Source organism: Lissotriton vulgaris, chromosome 6 (assembly GCF_964263255.1).
Source record: "Lissotriton vulgaris chromosome 6, aLisVul1.2, whole genome shotgun sequence".
Lineage (NCBI taxonomy): Eukaryota > Metazoa > Chordata > Amphibia > Caudata > Salamandridae > Lissotriton > Lissotriton vulgaris.
In genome coordinates, this window is record NC_141694.1 from 699,420,420 (window position 1) to 699,442,236 (window position 21,817).

At 45.5% G+C, this 21,817-nt stretch overlaps 1 protein-coding gene across 2 annotated transcripts in view; it reads right to left on the minus strand.

Annotated features, from left to right (window-relative positions):
- The window catches only part of ARMC2 (armadillo repeat containing 2), a 553,174-nt gene that overhangs the window by 290,772 nt on the left and 240,585 nt on the right, over positions 1-21,817 (minus strand). For both annotated transcript variants that reach the window (XM_086926679.1, XM_086926680.1), the window contains exon 10: positions 16-239. In XM_086926679.1, coding sequence (XP_086782805.1) covers positions 16-239 — 224 coding nt within the window. The remainder of the gene's footprint in view (positions 1-15; positions 240-21,817) is intronic.

The following is a 21,817-nucleotide window of genomic DNA, read 5'->3' on the forward strand; positions in this document are numbered from 1 at the left end:
AAAGTTCTAACTAACTTGAACTAGCAGGTGTCCTAAATTGGAAGCCACTGTGTGGGATTCTTTGCTGCTGCTGTTTATCTGATTCATCAGCTGTACCAACAGTTCTAGCGCCCCTTTGCCAGACAGGTCGTGAAGAAGAGGAGTATTTCCCGAAAGGAATTTTATAGCCGCCATACAGTACAAAACAGCTTCACTGTTAGCTTGCAGATCTTCTACTTTTAGAACCTCCAGCATAGAATCTGAAAACAAGATTATCAAATAATTATGGTTATGTTAAATAAAACTGACAAGCTAAGTAAACAAAGCAATTACCAAGTTCAATAATTCTAAACTTTAAATATGAATTTACTGTGATGCCTTGAAAAAGATGGACTAATTGCCTTCTGCAAAATATGAGATCAGTCACAAAAACTATACAGACAAACTTTAATACTTTAAAATGTTGAAACTCTATCATGTGAAAGAGTTAGATGGCACTTGCATGCCCTGAAGTGGCTTTCTGCAGGCTGTATCACAATAACAAGCATTGGAAATGCAATAGGTCTCGCATTAGGAAAGTTTGAGCTATTGGTATTGTAAATGACACTTTTTTTATTTATGTGTTGGTTTTGAAAGTAGCAAAATTAATAGCTTTGTCAGTTACAATGTCAATAGTTTTGACTTTTGCAAATGTGACACCTATAGCATTTGTAATGCAATGTGTGTTATATTTACGTGACTTAGATCTATACTACTATTATAAAGAGAGAACACAAACCTTTGAGCCAGGTAAACTCGGGAACCACAACGCCAATCCACACACCCGATACATCGTTGAAAATGCCAGGGTGTGCAGATGGACATAGGCTATATAAAATAAAAATTAGATGTAAATTTAAAAATGTAACTTAAAAAAAAGTACTCCCCTGGAAGTAGCGCCGGCCGCGAAGTAGCGCTGGCTGCGACGTAGCGCTGGCCGCGACGTGCATGATGACGAGGAGGAGCGGCGGACATGAGCGCGGGGAGGAGCGGAGAGGAGCGGCGGACAGGCTGGGAGGAGCGGTGACGAGCGGCGGTGAAGTCAGGAGCGCGGGGAGGAGTGGCGGCTCAGGTAACTCAAAGGGACACGTAAAATGTCGGGGCGGGAGGGGGCTTTCGGACACGGACAATGTCGGGGCGGGCGGGGGCCTAGGCGGGCGGTTGGCCCTGGAGCCTCATTGCCCCCGGACTACGTCGGGGCGGGCTGCTAGTGTATTGATATTACAAATAACAATGGCTTTTAATTTTGTAAATAATGAATACTTCAATAAAAGTTTTTGTAATTTATAATGGCAATAGCTTAAACGTTTGTAAATACCTTTTGTGAAGATTATGTTCAGTGTATTTTATTGTGACGAAAATCCAAGAACATTGCATTTGCACCTACACACACACAGAGCCACACACATATAGATGTGGTGGTGGTGGATCTGGGGGATATGGTGGTGGTGGATGTGGTGGATGTGGTGGTGGTGGTGAAGGTGGATGTGGTGGTGATGGTGGTGGATGTGGGGGTGGATGTGGTGGTGGATGTGGTGGTGATGTGGTGGATGTGGTGGTGGTGGATGTGGTGGTTGTGGATGTGGTGAAAGTGGTGGTGGATGTGGTGGTGGTGGATGTGGTGGTTGTGGATGTGGTGAAAGTGGTGGTGGAAGTGATGGTGGAAGTGATGGTGGATGTGGTGGTGGTGGATGCGGTGGTGGATGAGGTGGTGGATGAGGTGGTGGATGCGGTGGTGGATGCGGTGGTGGATGCGGTGGTGGATGCGGTGGTGGATGCGGTGGTGGATGTGGTGGTGGTGGTGGATGTGGTGGTGGTGGTGGATGTGGTGGTGGTGGTGGATGTGGTGTTGGTGGTGGATGTGGTGGTGGGTGTGGTGGTGGATGTGTTGGTGGTGGTGGATGTGGCGGTGGTGGATGTGGTGGTGGTGGATGTGGCGGTGGTGGATGTGGCGGTGGATTTCATGGTGGATGTGGAGGTGATGGTGGATGTGGTGGTGGATGTGGTGGTGGATGTGGTGGTGGATGTGATGGTGGATGTGATGGTGGATGTGGTGGTGGATGTGATGGTGGATGTGGTGGTGGATGCGGTGGTGGATGCGGTGGTGGATGCGGTGGCGGTGGTGGATGCGGTGGAGGTGGTGGATGTGGTGGTGGTGGATGTAGTGGTGGTGGGTGTGGTGGTGGTGGTGAATGCGGTGGTGGTGGATGTGGTGGTGGTGGATGTGGTGGTGGATGTGGTGGATGTGGAGGTGGATGTCATGGTGGATGTGGAGGTGATGGTTGAGATGATGGTGGATATGGTGGTGGTGGATGTGATGGTGGATGTGGTGGTGATGGTGGATGTGGTGGTGATGTGGTGGATGTGGTGGTGGTGGTGGTTGTGGATGTGGATGTGGTGGTGGATGTGGTGGTTGTGGTGGATGCGGTGGTGGTGGTGGATGCGGTGGTGGTGGATGCAGTGGTGGTGGATGCGGTGGTGGTGGATGTGGCGGTGGTGGTGGATGTGGCGACGGTGGTGGATGTGGTGGTGGTGGATGTGGTGGTGGTGGAGGTGATGGTGAATGTGGTGGTGGATGTGGTGGTGGATGCGGTGGTGGATGCGGTGGTGGATATGATGGTGGATGTGGTGGTGGATGCGGTGGTGGATGCGGTGGTGGAGGTGGTAGTGGTAGTGGTGGATGGGGTGGTGGTTGTAGTGGATGTGGTGGTGGATGTAGTGGTGGTGAATGCGGTGGAAGTGGTGGTGGATGTGGTGGTGGTGGTGGATGTTGTGGTGGTGGTGGTGGATGTGGTGGTGGTGGTGGTGGATGTGGTGGTGGTGGTGGATGTGGTGGATGTGGTGGTGGTGGTGGATATGGCGGTGGTGGATGTGGTGGTGGTGGATGTGGCGGTGGATTTCATGGTGGATGTGGAGGTGATGGTGGATGTGGTGGTGGATGTGGTGGTGGATGTGATGGTGGATGTGATGGTGGTGGTGGATGTGGTGGTGGATGCGGTGGAGGTGGTGGATGCGGTGGATGTGGTGGTGGATGTAGTGGTGGTGGGTGTGGTGGTGGTGGTGCATGCGGTGGTGGTGGATGCGGTGGTGGTGGATGTGGTGGATGTGGTGGTGGTGGATGTGGTGGATGTGGCGGTGGATGTCATGGTGGATGTGGAGGTGATGGTGGAGATGATGGTGGATGTGGTGGTGGTGGTGGATGTGGCGGTGGTGGATGTGGTGGTGGTGGATGTGGCGGTGGATTTCATGGTGGATGTGGAGGTGATGGTGGATGTGGTGGTGGATGTGATGGTGGTGGTGGATGCGGTGGTGGATGCGGTGGAGGTGGTGGATGCGGTGGTGGTGGTTGTAGTGGATGTGGTGGTGGATGTAGTGGTGGTGGGTGTGGTGGTGGTGGTGCATGCGGTGGTGGTGGATGCGGTGGTGGTGGATGTGGTGGATGTGGTGGTGGATGTAGTGGTGGTGGGTGTGGTGGTGATGTTGGAAGTGGTGGATGTGGTGGTGGTGGATGTGGTGGTGGTGGATGTGGTGGTTGTGGATGTGGATGTGGTGGTGGATGTGGTGGTGGTGGTGGATGTGGCGGTGGTGGATGTGGTGGATGTGGATGTGGTGGACGTGGTGGTGGATGTGGTGGTGGATGTGGTGGTGGATGTGGCGGTGGATGTGATGGTGGATGTGGTGGTGGATGTGATGGTGGATGTGATGGTGGATGTGGTGGTGGATGTGGTGGTGATGGTTCCCTTCAGGAAAATGTTGAAGACCTTCCTGTTTAAACAGTAGATTAGAACATCTGTAATAGCCCTTCTTCTTAATTCTTTGTAGAAGCCAAAGGCGCGGAGATACTCCTCCGGGAGTGAAGCCAGCGCGGTACAAACTTGCAAATAAATGGTGGATGTGGTGGATGTGGTGGTGGTGGATGTGGTGGATGTGGTGGATGCGGTGGGGGTGGTGGATGCGGTGGTGGTGGTAGTGGTGGATGGGGTGGTGGGTGGTGGTTGTAGTGGATGTGGTGGTGGATGTAGTGGTGGTGGGATGGTGGTGGTGGTGGATGCGGTGGTGGTGGATGTGGTGGTGGTGGTGGATGTGGCGGTGGATGTCATGGTGGATGTCATGGTGGATGTGGTGTGGATGGTGGATGTGGTGGTGGATGCGGTGGATGCGGTGGTGGTGGATGCGGTGGATGTGGTGATGGTGGATGCGGTGGTGGTGGTGGATGGGGTGGTGGTTGTGGTGGATGTGGTGGTGGATGTAGTGGTGGTGGGTGTGGTGGTGGATGCGGTGGTGGTGGATGTGGTGGTGGTGGATGTGGTGGTGGATGTGGCGGTGGATGTCATGGTGGATGTCATGGTGGATGTCATGGTGGATGTCATGGTGGATGTGGAGGTGATGGTGGATGTGGTGGTGGATGCGGTGGTGGTGGATGCGGTGGATGTGGTGATGGTGGATGCAGTGGTGGTGGTGGTGGTAGATGGGGTGGTGGTTGTGGTGGTTGTGGTGGTGGAAGTAGTGGTGGTGGGTGTGGTGGTGGATGCGGTGGTGGTGGATGCGGTGGATGTGGTGATGGTGGATGCGGTGGTGGTGGTGGATGGGGTGGTGGTTGTGGTGGATGTGGTGGTGGATGTAGTGGTCGTGGGTGTGGTGGTCCTGTGGGTTCCATAAGGGTTTGTGACAGAGAAAAGATGATCTTCTTTCAATAACATTTAAATTCGTGTCTGTATTTGTGTTTAAGACAGATCCAATTCTTACGGAATTTTGAACAAAGAGTACATTACACAACCAATGGTCGAAGCCATCCCGAAAAAAACCAAGCATCCTGCTGTGAGTTAGAGGCCATTGAGGACCGTGCTGCAGGGGTGGCCTGGACGTCGCGCTCCATGGAAGGCTGAGAAGGCAGGCCAAGCGCCCAACGGGGCATTGGTGCTGTAGCCTGCAGAGCGTTGAGAGGGTCCATAAAAAGAAAGGGTACAGAGAGAGAGAGGGGGTAGGGAGAAGGTCTGAGGGGTGAGAGAGAGGCATGGGAGAAGGTAAGAGAGATGGCAGTGACGACGCGATGGAAAAGAGAGATGTCGCCATAGCACCCATCAGCCTGTGCCACCTATAGAGACCCACACACCCATATGTAAAACTGTGCCGCATTACTTAGGAACCTGCAGTAATAAACATGTATGCCTATAATGCTTGCACATATAGAGAGAGCGTTTCATACGAGACCTGGTGTTTGAAAGCACCCTAATAATTTATCAATAAAATAAGCATTGTAAAATAACATGTTGCTTTTACCACTCACTTTACCAACCTCAGAAGGATGACAGGCTCGGTTACTGGCTTTGCGAATGCTCGCTTTCTTACTCTCTCTCATTAATGCCATGTTCATGGAGTGAAGGTAGGTAAGTGTCATTTTTGAACAGTAATTCAGGTTTATCCATTTCAAAAAAGGTTGCTGAAGTTTGGCAAAAAATATGCGGAAGAAAACAATCGAGTATTGGACATCATGTCCGTGATACATAGGATAGACTTCGAGGGAAAGAGAGAAGGTTTAGTGAATCAGGGAATCACGGCAACTCATGCTTAAGCGTTGGTCGGCTCATCGGGGGGTGACAGGTGGGATAAAGGCTGCTAGGTGAAGGGAATTTATAGAAGAGGGAACATATTGTGTAAAAAAACACAAAAACGGAGACATTACAAAAACAGAAGTAGGAATACAATTGTGGATCCACAGAAGGGCATAGAATAACAATTGACAGAGCCTGCCACCACAGAAAGCACATTCAATGAGCAAATAAAGGGTATACAATAAAACTCTAACACACCGAGTCATCTGTGTTAACTAAATTGCTTTCTGCGTGGGCTGCTACTTAATTCTGCGATGGAACAGAGGGAGGGGAGGGGGCCGGGCGACGGAGGGAAGGCAGAGAAGGGGGTGGGAGGAGAATTGCGACACGGCGGGCAGGGGAGGTGGCGGAGCGGGGAGAGGGTGTGAAAGCAGCAGGGGCCTTTGAAGTGAAGCTAAGCTTCACTTCAAAGGTGTGGGAGGAGTGCGGCTGAGGGAACAGACGGCGATTTGGTGATGTGCACGCGCATTTTAGGTCAATGCACTTGCGCATTGACCTAAAAGCCACGGGCACAGCACCAAATCGCCCAGTTAGGTAAAGTCTGTTTAAGACGCTATATATCTAGCTCCCGCTCAATGCGCATGCGCATTGAGATAGGTCGCTCGACCTAAAAACAAGTAAGCATGCGAGTGACTGCATAGTGGAAATCGAGAGGAATCCTTTGTTTAATATTATGACCAGTGTGGCTGGTAGGGGTTTCTGTATTCATGTACTGTAGTGTGTTTGAAATAAATAAAATTGGTTATAATTTAAAAAAACAAGTAAGTAATGGTAATGCCAATATATGCTGCAAAATGAAGGACTCTGTGGCCGTTCTGGGTTGTAAGCAGCACTCTGAATCTTAAGACAGTATTAAATGCAGAAGATGAAAGACTCAAGAACAAAGGGCCTGGAATATGCCAGCACAATATAATGATAAATACCATAAAAACAGGTAAGTAATGGTAATGCCAATAGATGCTGCAAAATAAAGGACTCTGTGGCCGTTCTGGGTTGTAAGCAGTATTTATTTATGTATTTATTTTACATATTTGTAGAGCGCTCTGTTACCCGGAGGTGTCCTGGCGCTAGAAGGATAGACTGGTGTGATGGAGCGTGCTTACTGAGTGAAAAGCCATGTTTTGAGTCCTCTTCTGAAGGCCATCAGATCCTGAGTTTGTCTGAGCGCAAGTGGGAGTTTATTCCAGGCCTCTGCTGCCCCAAGAGCAAAGCTCCTGCCTCCCCAGCGAGCTTTTTTAGTTCTGGGGACCGTAACCAGGGCCAGTTGTCCTGACCTCAGGGTTCTTGCTGGTTTGTGCCAGCAGAAAAGCGATTTCAAGTGCCTAGGGCCCGTATCGTGGAGGGCTTTAAAGACCATGCATACTGCCTTGAAAGTGATTCTTTTACGGATGGGTAGCCAATGTAACTTTACCAGATCTTGAGATACCGAGGCAAATTTGGGCGTGTCGGTGATTAGGCGGGCGGCTGCATTTTGCAGAAGTTGGAGTTTATGGAGTACGCTCTGCTGGGCGTTTAGCATCAGGCTGTTGCAATAGTCTAGGCGTGAAAGCACTAGACCAGTGACAATCGTTTTTCTGTATTTCTTCTCCAGATACGGAAGAATTTTTCTGATGGTTTTGAGTGTGAAATGGAGAGAGGAAGAGAGGGCGTTCACCTGGGATTTGAAGGTCAGGGTGGTATCCACCAGTATACCGAGATTTTTCACTTTGTCAACCGGCCCTGGGAGAGGTCCCATTTCGTCTGGCCACCATCTCGGGGACCAGAAGTTGTCTCTGGCACCAAAGAGCAGAACCTCGGTCTTTGAGGAGTTTAGCTTAAGGCAGCTTTGTGCCATCCAGCGGCCTACTTCGAGCATGCAGTTTCTGAATCTGTCAGCGGTGTTTTCCGTGTTGCCGGGAAGGAGGGACACCACAATCTGTGTGTCGTCGGCATATGCCGTGAGTTGAAAGCCGAACGATCGGATCACCGGGGCGAGGGTAGACACATATACATTAAAAAGGGTTGGGCTTAACGAAGACCCCTGGGGGACTCCACAAGGAAGTACAAAGGAGTGTGATTCGTAACTGCCCAGTGCCACTGTCTGGGTTCTATCAGATAGGAAGGCTTGTAAGATTTTTAGGGCCTTTCCCTGAATTCCACAGGCCCTCAACCGGTCCACCAATAGCTTGTGGTGGACCGTACTCTGAATCTTGAGACAGTGTTAAATGCAGAAGACGAAAGACTCAAGACCAAAGGGCCTGGAATATGCCAGCACAATATAATGATAAATGCCAAGAATAAAAACAAAGTACCATCAAATAGGCTACCACTTTGAGCTATCCTTATCTTTAGTAAGGTTACACCACCAATCCAGATGAGATTCCCTATCTTAGCCTAGTGACCAGGGAGAAAGCGGAACTGAGAACTAGGTCTCCACAAGCCCGGAGGAAGCTTCATGTAATGGCTAGAAGGCAATATCTACCCTTTACGATGAGAATCCTGCAGAATTGCAAGAGGGTAATTGAAGAGCATTTAAAACAAGGCTCCAGGGAACACATAACTGGTTTGTCATGTTAGCAATGATGAAATTAACACTAGGTTCCTGGAACCATCCAGGCACCTTGTAGAACCAAGTATATTGAAGTTCCAAATGTCAAACAACTTACTGTCCAAAATGACAGACATTCTAAGATGCCTGACGAAAGCAAACAGCAGCCAAAAGGGAGTCGAAACATACCACAGAATTGCTAGGACAGACACAACCCTCTACGAGAAACACCAAAAATCAGGAAAGAACAAACACAATGCCCAAATGTCAAATGTCAAATTCCAACACAAGAAGAATACAGATATAGGGCTGCACAAAAACAGAAACATTTCATATAACATACAATCACTAGGAAACAGTGGGGAAGTAACCGCTTAGAAACTGTGTAGTATTTCTCAGGGCCTGTCTTCTGAGACCATTCACTGGCTTCAGTGGGGATTGCATTTATCATAGCATTCAAGAAGTGCGGGCTGCTTTTACAGTGATTACTACAGTACTGCACACAGAGCATCCCACTGCATCTAAATAAGTACTTTCTCCGTAAGGAGCTGTAAGACAACAGGCCATAAGTTGTGTGGCCTGCACAAGTAATGGGTCCACACCAAACCAGGAACGAAACACCCCATTGTAGCGCTTGGCACTCTCAGGGCAGAGAAGCAGAGCAGTCCTAGGCCTACTCAAGGGAGGTGGTGTGGGCTAGTAATCGCCATTCGCTGGCACGCAATTATAACATTCAATAAATGATTGTCCAGTCTGTGCTTTTTCTTTTGTAATAAGGAAAAGTACATTACACACACACTACTCAGTACTACACAGCAATTTACAAATATACATAAGGCTGATGGAAATACCTTTTGATGAAATTTCATAATCACCTTGGACACCCTAAAGGAGTCACGTTCCCCAAACTACATGTCGAAAATCAGCATCTTGAGGGTAAATGCAATAATAAAATATAACCATGAGGGCACTTATTACTTGCAATAAAGCACATGTGCTTTGATCATGAGTGGCTGTCAACATAATTTCAATCAATAAAGCATTGACAAAATGAAGTTCACGTGTCTCTGTGTTTTTTAAATACTTGCAGCATTGAAAGTGCAATTGTAAAAATAGTCCCATGGGGTATTCCATTTTGATCACAAACCACATGTAACCATACAATCCACATATACATTTCACATACACATTTCTTTAATCACCTTCAGGCCAGAATTACTGCAACAATAACCCAGAGGGCACAGCACTCCCATCTGAAGAGCACACGCTCCAGCCTACGGAGTGCTAAAAAAAATACTTGCAAAGCCTGAGTTGGTCATCTTTTTCTAGACCCTGCAAACTTGTGGTCACTACATTTCAAAACACGTTTTTGGTCTCCAGAGGGAACGTGCTGAGCTCCTGCAGCTTACTTGGACCGTTGGGTATCGTTGGTGGTGACCCCACCATCCTGGGGGCACCACAATGGGAAATACATGCAGAATTGTAAAGCCCCTCAAGGCATTATGGGGTGCTCCCTTGGGAGAAGTGCATATTTGATGAGCAGTTCTCCAGCTGCTTCGGGGAGAGCAGCTGCCTTTGTTGTCCTGTTTCTTTTTCTATTTTGTTCACCACGCTGCCCTTTTCTATGAGGGTTCCAGGTCCCACCCGGGCATCCTGTGTACTCTCCAAGCTGAGGGGCAGCCCAGTGAGACCACCCCTGGCTGCTCCCACCTGCTCCATATGCGAGCAGCACTCCTCCATGCAGCCACGGGAGCCAGCAAGGTTCCCCTGTCCTGCCTGCTCCTGTGGGTAAGGCGCTGACTGTGGTGGCAGCCTCCCGTTCCCCTCACACACAGGAATCAGGGCAGGCCCACCACTACAGGGGAAACGAGGCAGCGCTACACCTGCACCTTCCGGCTGCCAGGGCCCAGGCATGGGGCCCTTACTGCTTGTTACTGGAATGCACAAAGGTGCTCCGAGTTTCCTGCTTGGTGGTAGGGGTCTGGAGTTCGGATCCCGGGTGCCATTGAGGTTACTTGGTGAGGCGTGATGTCACACCCGTTTCCTTCTTGGCTGCAGGAGTCCGAGGTTTGGGGTCTGGCCCATAATACATGGTGCGGCCTGGGGGTTGGGAACCCCGGGCCTCCCCCTCTTGGGGAAGTGGGGCTCCTCGCACACTCCCTCCCAGCACTGACAAAGATTCCTCACTTCAACCCTCAGGCCCTGGCCCACCCAGGGGTTTAACTCGACTGGGCAAAGGAGCTCCACGCGTGCCGGGATCGCGCTGGGGGTCAATGGTCTAAATCCTTCTCAGGCTGATATCTTGGACCCGTTGGGCCTTTGTGTGATCCTGGGCTCGTTTTGCTCCTGGTGGTGAGCCCTGGCCACCTGCTGCACTTTCTTTAGACCTTCTGGTCTCTAAGTTGGCAAACTTTGCAGAGAAATGGTTCCCCTGGCTCCCTATGCCAACCTTTGTCCTTGGTTTCCTCTGGGCCTCTCTGCTCCTTGGCGCAGAAGCCCCGGTTTCCCCCAACTATCCCACAGGGTATGTACGTGCACCAGCTTCCCTGGTCCTGGGGAGAACCCCACTTAGACTGGATGGTGTCAGGGGGTTCTTCGTTCCAATTTTCCATGACTGCCACCTCCAGTCCCAGTGTCCATCTGAAAGTTACAACCAAGAGAGAGCTCTCTCCCTTGCACAAGACCTTTTAAGTGGGGGCGGGAGGTTCCAGCAGTGAGGCATTTCCTGGTGTGCCACATCACCTCTCTGCCCCGTCTCAACCTTTCTGCACAGCCTGTTGGGGCATTCAAAAGTGGCGTCACCCAGGATTCACTTGCCACATCTGCTCTGGGGGCCTCAGCTCCGCCCCTCGCGGACATCACTGCCAGGGCCTTTCCCAGCAAATATTCATAGGGAGTCCCCTCCTGTGTTGGCTCCAGAGGTCTAGGCTACCTCCTTTGTTTACTGGGTTTGGACAGGCCCATCCCACGCACAATGTCGCAGCCGGTTGACTGATGGAGAGCATTCGGCCCCATCCCTTTCCTCCTCAGGAGATGAGTGAAGCACTGCTCATTGCTCCCTTTGTGTTCGGAGGACTTTGTTCCTGCCGCTGGAGAGAAATGTAATTAAGTTAGAACAGCAGGGTGACAAATGGCCTGGGGTTTGATCCTGAGCTGGGCCAGAGAAATATAATATTCCTGGATGACCCATAAGCTGCACAGATATCTCTTTGGAACTTTCAGAATTGATTTTCCCAGGTAAAGCCCCAATTTGAGGTGTCACTGGACTCTGTACAATGGCGTAAGGAAGTTCGTTTTGTTCTTAAAAGGTGAATGTGAAAAATCAACTCTATATATCAGTTGCCCATCTCGTGTACATTTTTTTAAAATTAAATTGTTTTATTTATTTTTTAGAATATGATGTTTTAAGGATTACTTGGCTGTGTTTATAAATAAAAACATAACAAATCCAACAAATTTACTCAACAAATTTAGCTCAGATGTATTGAGGTAGTATGTAATAATTCACAGTTTAATAAATAAGATTTAATCAATTTAAAGAGAGCGGTGGCATCTATACTACGTTATACTGGTCCCACCAATTGTTCAAAGGCAATAAGTGCCCACCTCCACAATGGCCCATAAATCAATGACATATGTATAGTGGAAGAGCACAGCAGTCTTTTTGCGTAGAGTTTTTTATTCCCAGCTTTGATTATTCCATCAAATTCAAAGATGATTCAAGGTGCATGTATGTTTTTTTTTTTAATGTATCCTTTCATTCATTTATTCAAAAATACATTTTAAACCTACAGCTAGCGGGTTTCATTCCCCTTCCTGGAACTTCTTCAGGATTGTTAAACAAAGTAGTATATTCTTACCATCATAAAATCTTCCACGCTAAATATGTTATTATTAAAAACATCTATTTACAAAAGATTACAGTTAGCCATACCCATGGTTACCTAAACTGGAACGTAGTCACTGCAAAGATTGAATATTACATTTGTATAATCAGTCACTTATTTAAGTCATAACTACAATCGAAGCTGGGAACCATCTGTCAAATGTATCATTATAAAATCAATAGTCTGTTTCAAGAACCTTCAATGCCAGCAGATTTTGGAAAACTATGCAATATAGTTACATATTTCATTTCAAGGACATACATAGTTGATTGTGACCCAGGTCTTTAAGTATTGAGTATCTAATCTTACATCATAAAGAAATTGAAAGCAATGATCTATGCTTGCATCAGTCCATTTGAATCATGATAATTCATTATACAACAGAAACATGTAAGGCAGAGAATATCTATATTGTGTAGATGTGTTTGCACTAAACAGGATTTATAACTAGAAAAGGAAAGGGAAAGGCTATCGATTTTTGCTTATATATTATTGATCCCTTTGTCTAGCGTTATGAGCGTAGTCAAGAATTAAAAATATTTACAAATTAATTAGTGCCCAATATGCTCATAGTAATCCTAGAAGCAGATAAAGATGTGAACAATGCAATGCTTACCAGATATTTTCTGATATCTTAGTAAGGTTGAGAAAGTCTACACTGTCTTGCCAGATGTACAAGAAAAAGTATAATTCTCAGGAGTGAGTGGTCTCTGTGTGGTCATTGTAGGACAATAATAATATAATCAATAATATAATAGAGAATGTCACAATCCTTTAATGTGGAAGTAAACAAATGATAATGATTTATTTTCAAAATACAAATATTCTAGCTCGGCGAGTAAAAACCACACATTATAACCTGTGTTGAAACTTGCACATAAATCTTGGTTTTGTACTCAGAAATGCAAAATGGTGGGCCATAAGATGTTGGCTCTAGTTTATGCCTCATCAAACTGCAGTGCCAAAGTGTGGGAATTAATCTGACCTCTTGTGGTGTCATCATAAAACACAGTGAGAGAGTGTATAGTCAGACCAAATTAAAAATAGTTCTAGAAGCCATCCACAACTGCAGAGGACTAGAAAGAAGCTAACTTGTGCACACATGTATGGATCAACACTAGTGATAACAGTCCCAAACAGAAGTGGGAAACAAGGTGTGACCTGAAATCGCGTAACAAACATTCGCTCACATTGATAAATAATGACTTAGCTCACATATGCACTGTGGCAGGTGATAAAAGTACTTAACCTTGAATGTTGCCATAGTGTTGCCATTAAATTCCAGCATTTTGTTTAAGCCCATACGGCAAACAGAACAATTACCACAGTTAATTAAAAAACCTTGGCAGTTCCAGTTGTCGATGACCCATTCTCCAGCTTCACAGTTGTATATAGCTGGGGCTAAGAATTTCTCATATTGAGCCAGCCTCTTTAGTAAGTGATCATAGACCTATCAGTTTACTTTTCTCTCAATCCAGGTGTAGCGAGTAGCAGCCGCCAATGTTTGTTGAATATCTTGTACACTTGTTAAATAGAAATCAATTTAGTAATTATAAAGGCTACTCTAGTTGGATAACCTATTAGACTGGGTTCTCTGACTGAGACAGACTGTTTTCTGCTTTGAGAAGAATCCTTGATCTATAACCCCAAATGCTCAGGCATTCCTTCAAAGCACGTGGATCAGATTCAAACTTCCTTCTTACCACAAGCAGGATGTGTAAGATTAGCATGCAGTGCCATATTATTGGTAGTTTCTTCATGAAAAAGTACACTGAATCTTGTGGTCTAAAACAGAGTTCCACAACAGGAAAGGGCATTTTGATGTTAAACATGAGTGTCACATTGAATATGTTTTTATTAAAATATTTGTTATATGCTATCATTAGTTTTTGCAAGCCCATCCAAATCAGAATATCCTCTTTGCATCTTCCCTCAGAAATAACTATACTATAACCATTTAGCACCTCCACTAAACAAGGAATTTGATTTCATTAAGTTATCTCAATGTTTCCTTATGGTAGCATGTCTGATTATTGACAACCACACTTCCACGTATCTGCATCACAAATTATATTGAGTGGACACTTCATCATTGGCAATAAAAACACAGAGAACAAACACAGAAGAATTATTGCTTTAAAAGAAGCTGTCACGCCACACTCCTTTCTGAATCTTAGAGTCCAATTGGTAAAACGTTCACAACTCAAAATGAACAAAAAACAAGTGATTCAAAGACAGTCAATGCCATTTCTGATTTCCCATGTCATCCTTCAGCATTGACAGGAAGCAAGGACTTATGAATGGAGCAGGTAGCGCTATGGGTTTGACCAATTACTCATATAATACGCACCACTGATAGATCTAGACCATCTTCAGCTCTATTCAGTATTTGCTCTTGGAATATATCAATTTTATTTAAAACAAGGCCATGGACCAAGAAGGTGTCCAGTTCCTGAGGGTTTTTCAAATCATTCTCGTACAGGAAACTTGGGCACAGCATTGGGGCCCCTGCTTGGGGTACATGGAATACAACAAGATCGCATTAAGCTCAAGCTCTAAGGGTAGACAAAGTGGTGGCCATACAATATAGCCTTATAGACCGCCGTAGAGGGCTATACCGGCTATTAAAGGCCCTCTCCAGCGTTAAAGGCCCTGAGCCGAAGGCGAGGGCCTTTAACAAGGGAGAGGGACTTTAATAGCGGTATAGCCCATCTACGAAGGGCTATAAGGCTATTAGAACATTCTGCCACTAGAGGACAGAATGTTCTAACAAAAAAAACAAAGCCTTTTGGAAGCGTGAGGGGATTGGAATCCCCTCAGGCTCCCTGAAGCCTTTGTTCACAGCCAGAGCTGTGAACAAAGAAACATTGGAATGTTGGAGCTCCAGGCTTATACCAGCCATTATAAGCCCAGAGCACTCCATTGTTTTCAATGGAGCTCCCAACATTCCAATGTTCTAATATGTGTTTCATTAGTCATTAGTTATTAGAACACGGCACACAACATATAATGATCTCTGGAGACTTCAAATTAAATCTGTTTAATTCTCAAACCCATAATGTTATGTTATGTTATGTTATGTTACACCATTCTTTTAGAGCGCACGGCTACCCCAAGGGGTGTCCCGGCGCTTTGACAAAGAGGCCTGAAAACCAAAGAAGCACAAAGGCAGCAAATCGCTACGATCCCAGAGTTTAAATAGAAAAAAGCATAGTCTTTAACTCCTTCCTAAAGGCTAGGAGACTGTTGAAAATGAAAACATAATAGCCAAAAACACAGTTTGGAATATACCACAACAAGCAGTTGTGATAGCAGCGAGTAGCAGCCCCCAATGTTTGTTGAATATCTTATACATTTGTTAAATAGAAATCAATCAAGTAGTGATAAAGGCTACTCTTGTTGGATAACCTATTAGTCTTTTCTGCTTTGAGAAGAATTCCTGATCTAAAACACCAAATGCTCAGGCATTCCTTCAAAGCACGTGGATCAGATTCAAACATCATTTCTTCACTTCAATTTCTGTGTGTGCTTAACATTTCTTTAACGGTGATATCATTTTTACCACAAGCTGGATGTGTACTATTAGCATGCAGTGTGATATTATTGGTAGTTTCTTCATAAAAAAGAACATTGAATCTTGTTGTCTAAACTAATACCTCCTCTCATACCAACCCAAGTTGGCACAGTAAGGGGGAAAACTGGAGCCCATAGCAGTGCCTTATTTCTGGTGGTATCACTGATGGTAGCACGCACATGAAATAGTTTTGTGAAAAAAATGTTGTTAACCATTTCGAAAAGCATGGTAGTATGTTCATAATAATTTGCATTTCTAGTTGATAGGTAGTGATCCAAGCTAACAACCAAACTGTGTGTAAGCTCTCTATGTCCAGAGTAATAAACATTATGGTATCCTTCTCCCATACAATATCTCCAAACCTTGACAAAACTTCAGCTGTAGCTCTAATGTAGGATGGCAAAATAGTTACTACTGGTTTGAGAAAAGTATCCACAAATTCTGAGAGCCGCTCTAGAGAAGAACCTATACCTGAGAAAATATACCGCCAGGGGGAAAGTAATACGTTTGAGAATTTTAGGAAGCATATAGATACAGGGGTATCTTGGGGAATTAACTTAAATAATTGTATTTCAAATCAGGGAGAAGGACAGTTTCTTTCCAATGCATCAAACATGTATGAGAAAATACTCTGTTTTAGTGGACTGGCAGACATGTTCTTATAGCATTTGATTTCATTAAGTTATCTCAATGTTTCCTTATGGTAGCCTGTCTGATTTATGACAAGCACACTTCCACTTATCTGCATCACAAACTACATTGAGTGGACACTCTATCATGGGCAATAAAAACACAGAGAACGATCACAGAAGAATTATTGCTTTAAAAGAAGCTGTCACACCACACTCCATTCTCAATCTTACGAGTCCAATTGGTAAAGCGATCACAACTCAAAGTGAACAAAAAATAAGTGATTCAAAGACGGTCATCGCCATTTCTGATTGCCCATGTCTTCCTTCATATTTGACAGGAAACAAGATTCATGAATGGAGCACGTAGCGCTATGGGTTTTACCAATTACTCATGTAATGCGCACCACTGATAGATCTGGACCATCTTCAGCTCTATTCAGTATTTGCTAGTGGAATATATCAGTTTCATTTAAAACAAGGCCATGGAGCAAGAAGGTGTCCAGTTCCTGAGGGTTTTTCAAATCATTCTTGTACAGGAAACTTGGGCACAGCATTGGGCCCCCTGCTTGGGGTACATGGAATACAAGATCGCATTAGGATCAAGCTCTAAGGGTTGACCAAGAGGTGGCCATACATTTCAATGGACCTTAAAACAAATGTAGAACACTTAAACTTCTCGGAGGTCTGACTCTAGGCTGTAAAAATCGAAAACTAGGCCCAAGGGTTAAAACACCCACAAATGTTAATCAATGTATATATCAATCCAGCTTTTAGAGAAAAGTCTGCAGCACTACTGAGACTGGAATCAATTCTAAACAACCTGTCCTTAGAACACGACGCACAACGTTTAATGATCTATGGGGACTTCAATTCAAATCTGCTTAATTCAAAAACCCATGATGAAAACATAATAGCCCAAAACACAGTTTGGAATATACCACAACAAGCAGTTGTGATAGCAAGATGAAAAGATACCCAAGATATTTGGCTTGTGTCGCTACTAGCAGCTTCAGGGTTGCGAATATTGAATAGAAAATTTCTAGGGGACTAGCCTCTAGGCTGGAAGCACCTTTCAGGAAAGATCACTGCAATATTAGATCACTCGGTCGCCTCCTTGCCACAGTTTGATTACATCAGAGACCTCAAAATAGAACAACACAAAAACATTGATCACTACCCTTAGATAATAACAATGAATCTGAATCTACACTTTTATTTAAGAGCTAATTCCTTAATTTCAGATTTGCCTACGGAAAACCTGAAAAAGCTAAAATGGCTAGTAAGGGGACAGGATGACATCCTTCTAGATTGCACAAAATTGTTGAATAAATATGAACTCACTCCATGCAATGTAATCACCAACTGGGAACAATACTGTAAGGCACTGCTCCACAAACATAGCAGAGAAGGGCCCTATGCACCTCATAACCATTAGAGAAATTCTCCATGGATGACAAAATCGCAGTTTATTAAAGGGAGCTCCAAACAAATAGTATTGCCAACTGAAAAAAACCCATCTTTGTAAAGTATCACAAGAAAGAGTGAGGAAACTGTGACAGGAATATAAGAGGGCAGTTTGGACGATCAAGAAAGAGCACACTGAGAAGTTCTGGGCTAAGATGCTCCACACCTATAAAATCACACTTATATTTTAGAAAATAATCAATGAAACAGATAAGGACATCACAGCAGTCTACAATGCAAAAGAAGTTGAGGAGTCATGGGCACAGCACTTGAGGAAACATTAAATCCCTTTGCCAGTGGATCTACAGAAATCGGGTTGAGCAAGGCTTTTAATCTTCTGCAAGACATCAAAAAAACATCATCTAAAGGAACTTAGGCCCCAAGGTCACATGAAATCAATGACAACAGAGGCAAGATAGACATTGGCAGAATATATATATATATATATCTCTCAAACTTAACAAATCAGCAGATGGAGACATCAAACTTTCCTGAACAAAAGGATACTGAAGGAGACCTAAGTGCAAGTGTCTGGATACATTCGCAGGGAACAAGAGAGGGACCTGTCACGCGTTGGTCAGTGACAAATAATAGCTCCTCAGGGACAGCAGGTCAAAAAACATGTCCCACTGAATCATCCTAAGGAAAATCAGGGGAGATAGGGCTCCTGGCTTAAACTGTGTGCCATCTGCTTTCGTTAAATCCAACCCAGAGCTCTGTGGGGAAAATGAAGTATCCTGTATAGAGCAGTAAGCCTGCAACAGGCTGTCCAAGTCCCTTGATGTTGCTCTATTGTACATCCTATCTTCAAAGGTGGTGGCAGGAGCAATTCAGCCACTTACCGAATGATCGATTTACTCAATATTGATTCCAAGTACTATGCCAGGTTAATAGTACAAGATCTGTTAGCCTGGGTAAATAGCTGGATCTTATCCCATGGAACCATATAGGATTTTATTCCAGACAGGGCACGCTTCTAAGCTTGGCTGCCCTAGCCATTTGAATTGAGAATGCCCGGAGTTAAAAATCAAAGCTCTAATGTTGTTTTATTGACTTCACGGCCGCTATGGATAGGGCCCATCTAACGCTACTCTGGCAGACACTAATAATTGCAAGGATTCCACAGAAAATATTAAGAGCTATCCAACTTCTATATTCGGAAACGTGGCTTTGTGTACATATAGGGGGCGGCAATAAGCTGCCTCAGAAAATGTACACAACAGTTGGACTATCTGGTGCTCACCCTTGCATGAAAACCTGCTTGTAATGGGGAGTGGACTTTAGCTTCTACCATCCGCTCAAGTAGTCTTTCGTAAGTTGCCACTCAGACTAATAGGTCTGTAGTTACTGGGGGTTGATCTATCACCCTTTTTGAGCATAGAAAATATTTTATACCATGCCAAGAGTAAGGTATCCACTTGCCTGCCATGTTTCTGTTTGAGAAGGCCATTTATGTATGGGTCCCACACTGTTGTCTCAGAGCGTAACAGGTCTACTGGAACCTTGTCTGGGCCTAGTACTCTTTCAGTGCTTAAAACGGTATAGATACTTGGTCTTTAATGTTCCCTGAGCCCTGAATGTCTAAACTAATTCTATAATAGGAATGGAGTCCACACTAATTGATGCATATATTTCTCTAAAATGGTCCATCCATTGTTGAAGCAGCACAGAGAGTTCGAGTCGACTACAGGTTTTTAAACTACTGTGTGAAAACATATGCCAAAGCTTTGAGAGTCTTTGCTCCCAATTAGAATCATTCCACTTCCGCTTTGAGGAGGAAATCATTGACTTGTATTTAGTGCGGGCCTCTCTAATTGGCTCACGAACACCCTGTTTGGTGACCCTAATTAATTTTTCCTTTCCCTTATGGCACTCTCTAACATACCAAGAGGGTATCTGATGAGACATTCCTTTATTGCATTGTGCTCCTTTGGTGCACAATAGATGTAAGGCCTTAAACAGATCATTGTGCAAATCCATTAGTGGAATCTTATAAAGTGAACCATGTGCAAATGGATCTAATATTTAATTGAATTGAGTATCAATGTGCAATAATGTATTGACACTTAGGCTTATTTTAAACCATTTATATGATTTCCTGGTGTTTCCTAGTGTTAATGCTGTTTCTGCATATGCACCCAGATCAATGCTTTTCATTAACAGTTTGTTCTTCAGTGTTAATTTGAGGCTGTTTTGGTCACTGTCTGATCTAAACAAAATTTCAAAATCTAATGCAAAGTGCCAGGCAGCAGTATCCAAGTGGATATACTCCATTTTGCCCTGGCAACCACCACTTTTAAAAGTAGGAGTGGGTGACCTATCAGAGATGAATCTCCCAATGCAAGCTCTCAAACCATGGGTCAAAGTAATAGACAGTGAAGTAGTGTGGCTCACTGGTTAGAGGCGGCAGACCCGAGAGCAGAGGACGGCCCGGGACCAGGGTTCGATTCCCGGCGCGGCAGGTTTCTGGACCAGGGTCAGCGGACTCGATAATTCTCTCGCCTCGGTGCCCACTCTGATCAGCGATCACACTCGGCAACTCTGGGCATTAGCTTGCCTCATCTTCACTAACGGCCCCACCAGACCGCCGGGGATGCCTGGTCTCACCCTGGAGATACCCATTAAGGGACCATCTCTCAGGGAAGCCAGGAAGGGTTTCGCAGCGGTCGAAGCGCCTTGGGACCCTACGGGTAAGTAGTGAGCTATATAAATGCCTATACATACATACATTTACATTAGCTGCATTGCAGAGGTCACCCACGATTGAAGGGGTTTAGCATCCAACCTTTAGATAACCCTTGCATTCTCCTTCATTTCAATAACGGAGGCAAGGCCATTCAAAGGCTTGAATGTAGTGTTAAAATCTCTGCCAATCAGGAGGGAAGCATTATCTGTACTTTCAGTAAGATAATGAGCAAACAATTTTAGTGTGGGTGATCCTTTGCTACTGTGTAAAGTACAATTGTGTACACTAAAAACATTTACCATACATCCATTTTATCCACTCTCTGGGTGGCCTCAATATCTGCAAAATACTTTTGAGGGACTAAATCTGGGTAGTTTTGGAGGGCATATAAAAAACACGGTACCGCCATCATCTTGAAAAGAGCTGTCCAACCCAATAGGGATAACAAGAGCCTCCTCCAAGTGGTGGTGTTTCTTTTGAATCTTTGCAGACGTGGTAGGAGATTCTTCTCGTATCGGGTCGTCAAATCCATGGAGATGAAGATTCCAAGGTACATAAACCCCTCTGTGGCTGTCTTGATCGGGCAGTCACGTGGTATTGAAGGGGGGGCGCAATGCAGGACGCATAGCAATGATTTCCCCCAGTTGATGCTGTACCCTGAGTTTCTCCCGAATCTGGTGATGATGTCTAGGGCAACTCCAAGGGATTTGGAAGGGGAGGCGATGTAAAGGAGGATGTCATCCGCATTGAGTGAAATCCGGTCCTCCCACCCTTCAGCCCACCTGTGCCCCCGCAGTGAGAGATCTGGTCTTATCCAGGCCGCGAGCGGCTCTAGGTAGAGAGCTAAAAGCAGGGGTGAGAGGGGGCAGCCCTGCCGCGTCCCTCTTTTAAGTGTGAAAATCTCTGAGATCTTATTGTTCACCACCACCTTGGCTAGTGGCTCGGTGCAGAGGAGGTGCACCCACCCAATGAAATTAGGACCAAAGCCCATCTTTTTGAGGACTGCCATCATGTAAGGCCATTGGAGCGTGTTGAATGCCATTGCCGCATCCAACCAGACCACAACCACGTCATGTGGCAGCGTCCCAGCACTCCATGGAGTCGATGTAAGTTGAGCGCGGTATTGCGATGCGGCATAAAGCCTGATTGGTCTGGGTGGATCAGTTTGGTAATTATCGGCTTGATCCTATTTGCGAGTAGCTTCGCAAGGATTTTGGGTTCAGCATTTAACAGTGATATCGGCCTGTAAGAGGTGCACAGTTCTCTGGGTTTCATCTCTTTAGGGATGGCCACCAATGTGGTGATGCGCTGGTCTCTCTGTAGTTTCCCCAGCACTTTACTGTCCTCGAACATACTTTTAAGGTGTTGACCCAGGCAGTCTAGTTTGAGCTTGTACAGACCGTTGGGTCCTAGGTCT